Source organism: Pteropus vampyrus, unplaced genomic scaffold (genome assembly GCF_000151845.1).
Source record: "Pteropus vampyrus isolate Shadow unplaced genomic scaffold, Pvam_2.0 Scaffold91, whole genome shotgun sequence".
Lineage (NCBI taxonomy): Eukaryota > Metazoa > Chordata > Mammalia > Chiroptera > Pteropodidae > Pteropus > Pteropus vampyrus.
Window position 1 is genome coordinate 2,689,995 of NW_011888872.1, and position 6,889 is coordinate 2,696,883.

General features: G+C 31.4%; 1 protein-coding gene across 1 annotated transcript in view; it reads left to right on the top strand.

Annotated features, from left to right (window-relative positions):
• The first annotated feature begins 1,490 nt into the window (after positions 1–1,490).
• Positions 1,491–6,889, top strand: part of FANCL (Fanconi anemia complementation group L) — a 75,223-nt gene continuing 69,824 nt past the window's right edge. Inside the window, exon 1 of the mRNA XM_011363933.2 lies at positions 1,491–1,527. Coding sequence (XP_011362235.2) covers positions 1,519–1,527 — 9 coding nt within the window. The 5' untranslated portion in view covers positions 1,491–1,518. The remainder of the gene's footprint in view (positions 1,528–6,889) is intronic.

A 6,889-nucleotide genomic window follows, 5' to 3' on the forward strand; every position in this document is an offset into this window, starting at 1 on the left:
TTTGATTTAATGACTAAAATAATTTCAGCTATATCCATAATTGACAATTTTCTAATAGAAAGGCTTTTGGCAAGCAATCAGGATTATTGTAAAGATAAGTAGTCAAAATAGCAAAACATAATCATTAGGTCATTTTAGCTGCTAAAAATTTTTCTTTCACAGGGTAAGTTCATTAAGAAGGTTTGGGACAAAATATTTATTGATTACATCAGGTATATATATTTTACTGCCATTGAGTTACTTTGATGTTAAAGCTTTGTACACATTTGCAAAATGATCTCCTTTAAAATAATCAGAATACAAAACAATGCAGTTTTCAAAATATTTTGTAATGACCCAAACACATTTGAGGCATTCAGAAAATTAATTATATCATGAGAGAAAGTAATTTATTTTTGATACAAAACTCTTTTCCCAGGTTTCTTTCTTTTTTTTTTTCAATTTTCTTAAACTGTGGAAATATGCTCACATTTTGGTCCATTAGATTCATCTATTGTGAGACTGCTATTTGAACAATTTAGGAAGTCAGTTTAAAATATATTTTTCCCCCCAAAGCTTAAAAACTTTTAAATTTTGAAAAGTTTTTTCTTTTTACTTTTAATAATTTTTTTCTTCTAAGATTTTTAAATGTTCAGAATTATTGACTTTAGAAATAAGAAGAAAAGGTAAGAGCAAACTTATGTACAATCAAATGTCACTGAAATTTAGTATGAATTTGTTAGTAGTTTATAGTACTAGGTATTCTTAAAAGTATTAAATTTTATTACTCTTCAGTAAAAGAGGCTAATGAAATGTTTTCAAGCAGAAGTTCAGCAGAAAAAACTTTGATAAATAGGTAAAATGATTTATAATTATTTATCCCAGGGTAGTTGTTTTGAATTCATTAAATGTGTTTGCGTATGCGGCTTTAATCTGTGTAATATCACTTGGGTTTTATCAAGAAATAAGTTGAAAAATGAAAGTAGCACCTCAAAATCCTGGTCTTACATTTTTCACTCACTTAATCACTATATTAAATGTTTTAAATGTACATATTTCTGTTGACATCTAAACTTTTTATTATACGTTTAAATAGTTCCAAAGGATATAATTTTGCCATATTGCAAATATCTGACTTTTTACAATATGCTGTTACTTCATTCTTAAATGTTCAAATGAATCTAAATACCACAGCAATTTGATACCTACTGTATTAGAGTAATGTGTTCCAATGCTTGTGTAACAAATGAACCCCACAATTTCAGTGCCTTAATATAAAATATTAAAAGTTTATTTCTCCTCATATCAAGTCATTTAGAAGACATTTCAGACACAGGTTTTTTCTACCTTGTGCTTCCATCATTCCTAAGGGCTTCATAATCCTTTGATTCAAGCCTGTGGACAGGAAAAGAATGTTGAATCATGCATAGAAGGTTTTTATGAGCCATCCACATTCCATTGGCTATAACTCAGTCACTTGGCACATCAAACTGCAAGGGAGTCTGGAAATGTGAGGTATGGGCCCAGGAGAAAGAAAATATGGGTGTGGTGAGTGCATAACAGTTTCTACTCTAGTTTACTCTTATGATTACCAAATATCCTTCTTCTTCCCATACATTAAACATATCTACCCCCTTCCCAAAGTGGACAACCCAACATTTCATCTGTCATTGCATTCATCTCAAATTCTGGGATCTCCCAGTGGTAAACATTATTCCTATTAGAATCTGTATTTACAGCCCTCTGGTCACTGCCAGCACCTCTTCCCACCATACACACACACACACACACACACACACACATACACACGCATGCATACACACGCACGCAAGCACGCACACACGCACGCATGTGCATGGACATACACAGTAATACAGAGGTGGAGCAGGGACAAAATAAATACAAGTTTATCTAAATGAAAAGGGCAGAGTAGAAGTTACAGAGCAGTTACTGTATTCATAGAGGTTAGTAAATCTTGCAGAGTAGGGATTATAAGAAGCCCCTGCCTAGGCAGCAGAAAATATTTCTTGATTCAATTTTCATTCTGCCCAATGGGAAGACATCCATTCTTCTCTGTGGTCCCTAGGTCTATAACTCTCCCTCCCCCCAATTTATCCTTACTCATTATCATCCATAGTCACATCTGACATGGATATTACTTCAGTTAGAAAGGCCTAAATAAACTATGGTTTTTAGCTCAATACATCATCTACAGCATATAAAATTGTATTTGAATAAAATTAAGTTAGTTGAAAATTTACTAAGCTAAGCTAAGATCATTCTGAGAAACAGATTGCCTGTGGGGCTCTGCTTTTGTTGGATAAAACTGTTTGCTTATTCAGTTAATCCAATTTTCATATTCTTCTGAATTTTTCTATTTTTCAGGGTCTCAGGACAGGTGAAGAAGAGTATAATTTAGGTTGTTACTTCTACAAAATGGAGCACACTAAAGTAGTAGGTAATACTCTTTTTCAGAAAATTAAACAAATTTTAAATATAGAAAATAACTTTTACACTATTATAATTTATATGAAACATAATAGTAAAAAGTCATCAATATATTATATATTATATTTATATTAATATATAACTCTAGAGAATAAATCTAAGTACTCTAAATAGTAAAAAAACTTGTACGATTTCATCTTTCATCTTTGTCAGTCAGGTTTTCATATGAAATTCCCGCTATAAACTTTGACCAATCAAACTTGACATGTTATATCTTTTTCTGTGTGTCTTTTTCACACCATCTTTTCCTTTGTACCTTCTTTAGCTATAAAGGAAAATGAGGAAATGAAGCCTCCTCAGATGAACTCTTTGAAAAATTTAACTATTTTATAAAAAAACAATTTTATATACTTAAGAAGATCTGAAGGATATTTTTTAAGTCTGGTTAATTTTCTATAGTTGTTTAAAATGTTTTTGTCATTTTGAAATGACTATATGTGTACATAAAGTTACTTTGAATTTTGAAATGATAATATGTAATCATTTCTGAACAATAAACACCTACAGAGGGAGATTATCTACATCTAGATTTGTAAGATTTTTAATTCATAATTTGAACATGAGCACTCAAAAATTTGGGAATTCTTAATTCATAAAACAAAATAATAAAACCTTATGCAAAGAGGTTTTAATATAACTCTTTGTTGCTACCTACTCATGCTGACTATGAATTTTTACCTCCTGCTACAATAATTCGTTCACAAACTTTCTACATCATTTCCTGAAAGCATTTATTATCTAACTAAAAGTTTACAAACTCTTCTTAATTGTTGACAAAATAGTAAAAATATCCAATGTCAGCATTTCACTTCAGATTTTTTACAAATACAGCCTTATTAAGCAGATAACTGATAAAATAATTTTCAAAGATTTTTTCAGAATTATTATTCAAATAATCCATATTTAACTGTAGTTATTATTTTTGAATTGCATAGTTTTCATTATACTGTGTTCACACCAACTCAATAGATGATTTTAAGTTTGATAGCATTCACATTTGTAAAAATCTTTACTAATGCCTTATTTTAAAAAATTTATGGTGCTGTTAAGAGACTTGCTTTAGGTAGAAAAATGAAAGATTCTTTAGCTTTAAAATATGTCGACTAATTATATAAGTTCCTTCTCTTTCTCTTGACATTGTTTTGCTCTTTTCACATATCAGGATCTCATATACACTTTTTATGTACCAATATTGTACACACATATACATATATATGTAACTTTAATGGATTGCAGTCATTCTATCATGTTATATAACTTGACCATTTCCAGCTTATTGGACATTAGGTTGTCTCCTATTTCTATAAGTTTTTTGGATTATTTTCTTGGGATATACTCCCATAAGTGGTACTTGCTCAACAACAACAAAAACCCCACAATTTTTACGGTTTCTGCTATATATAAGTAGATTGCTTTTTAAAAACATTTTTGCCAATTATACATAACTATCAGCAATGTATAATATATTTGTTTCTCCATAGACCTGCTAATATTAATTTTATATAAGATTTTGAAGAATGAAAACAGTGTTACTAATATTTTGATAAGATACTTGAAATGATTTTGCTATTTCGAAATGACTATATATGTATAAAATCATTTATGAGTTTTAGAAGAAATTTTAATTTGTTTTTGTTAACATAGTTGTTTTTCAAAATGTTTAAAGTCAACTATTTTCACATTACAAATATTTCATGTTACTTTACTTGCTCTATTTTGTCTATAGGTAGAAACAAGCACATTAACTAGAAGCCAAATTGCTACTTTAGCAAATCTTATTCTTATCAACAAAGGATTCTTTAAAGGAATGGCATAAAACAAAACCATGTCTTATTTATTTTTCATAGCTGAAGGATATTTTAAGGTGGAAAATATGCTTGCAATTTCATGGATCCTTTATTCAATTTGTAGCACATTTCATTACTATATATCATACATAAGTTTCAAAAATGTAAAATTGGTTCTTTATTTCTTCTTATAATGTTACCTATTCATCTGATTTCTTGATCCTTAATAATTTTTACAGATGATGTTCACTTTAGTTAGTCAACTAAATATAAATTATTTTTAGTACTCCTTTGAAGAGAAAAATCATCTTGAAAAAAACAGAAAATACAGAAAAACATACTATTGTATTTTTGTAAGTAAATGTATTTACAATGGATTTTTGGTCTGAATATTTATCATGTAAAGTATGTATCTTATTAATAATGTTTTGCCAACAAAGTTCAAATCTTTGTTATTGTTGTTTTTGTTGTTGTTGTTTGGGGGGGAGATTTCATAGTGTTGCCTAAAGGAAAGTGATCCATCTCACCCATTCTCTCCTTTAGTATTACTAGCAGAATTCTAAGCGATGTATTTAGCTGAAAGACTGCATTTCTCAGACCCTTTACACACAGGGATGGCCAGTGTGACATAAGACATTTTCAAAAGAGCTTCTGGGAAAGCTACTGTTACTCTTCCATCTAGATGGCCAGAGCTCCAGCTGCTCTCTTGGGACCATGAGAGAAAGGCCAAGAAAATTTCAGCTCTCGAATATTAGACCCAACTTGGAACTGATCTTTCAAGCTTATAAAAAATGTCTCTCTCTTCATAATTAAAATAATCTCTGCATTAAAGCAGCCTTTTAAATAATGGTTTGGCACTTATAAACTACATTTATTCATTTAGTCTAATATCTTCTAAGAGTTAGGCATGTAACTGGCTAACTCTGAGCTTGGAACTGTAAAAGCTCTGAGTAATTATTCACTTGATTAGCACAGTGATTTTCAACTGGCTGCACAATAGAATCAGATATGAAAATATAGATTTACTAAGTCTAGGGTAATGGTTTTAAAATTTTAGCTTGCAACAGAATACCTTGTTAAAATACACTTGTTATAAACATATGCTTCTTAAAACATAGATTGATAAGCTCTTTTTCCAGAATTAAGAGATTCAGTAGGTCTGGATTGACATCTTCCTAGGTGATGCTGATGCTGCTGGGTCAGGACCACACTTTGAGAACCAGTAGTCAAGGACACAGCCTGGACATCTATATATAAATAGGTGTCCAGCTTCAGTTTTATCAGCTTCAGTTTTCCAGAATAAAAGTGAGGGCTTTGTGCATCCTATTTTTCTTCTCTGCATATACTTTTCTCTTGCTTTCCTTCTGGTATCTTTGGGTAAATGGAGGTGACTAGTCTCAGGACAAATTTCAAAATGAAGTCATTTTTTCCTTCAAATTTTCTACATCTATCATCCTCCTCTTAACAACTACTCTTTTCTGGCCCTAAGTATTTATTATTCTCACAAACTTTACTCTTATGGCCTTTCCAAATTTGCATTCCCCATGTGAGTAATTCTCATCTATTCTACCACCCTTAACTGCAACACTTATTACCTGAGTCTTTGTTAGGTTTTAGCCATCTGAGGACTTTTCTTCCAGTTGTTTATCAAAAAAATGTAAGGTGTTAATCTCTCTATAAGTGGCTTTGATGTGGAGATGATATTTCCTAGGAAGAGGGTCTTTTTATGCTTTGCTGGAGAAGAGGGTGGTATAATAACCTGGATTTTCCTATTTCACAAGGGTCTTCAGAGACTGTTTGAATAACCCACTTACCTTCTTATCCTTTCTTTAGATGATGACCTCATAGTCTCCCGATTTCAGTCCACCCCTGTAACCCATTAACTCTTGTAGCAGACCTTTCCCTCAAATGCTCCTTTGTTCACCTGTGGTTGGGCTGCAGGTGTCACTGCTTTTCAAGTTTACTGCCTGGATTGAGGCAGACATTATTATTTTGGACCTGCCATGGATCTAGACTCATTATTGGTAAAACCTATGTAACGAATGTGCTTCTATGGAGTTTGGATAGGGTTGTATGAGTTAGGATGTCTCTTCCGTATATCGCCTACCAAACTCTGGTCACATAACTAAGACTTTATAGTTTATTTATTATCAACATGTTCTTCTCAAAACTTCAAAACTTAAAAATAATGCCAAAATTCTTCACTACATCACTATTTACGAAATGGTCTTTTATGTGCGTTTGGATAGAAAACAGTCAAGAGCAAATTACTCTTTAAAGTTAATCAGTACTTTTGCAATAATCAAATTTAAAGGTCTTCCAGTAATTCTTTTCAGTCATTACATAGCATTACACACTGCTGACCACGCTTTAATCTTGAATATCTGCTCTCTTTTCCTTTCTATGACACAGTGTCATAGATAGTAGGATATTATTGTTCTGCTTTTACAGTTTTCGAGAAGACTCCTAAATGGCTATTCTACTCTTTCTTAATTTTGGCATTTTTCAAGATTCTGCCTACTCAAGCAATCTCTCCCTTATTAATATCATCAATATTAATGGCTTGTGTCCTATCTTCTTCCATTACTGATGGAAATAGTGAGAAGAAACACCTG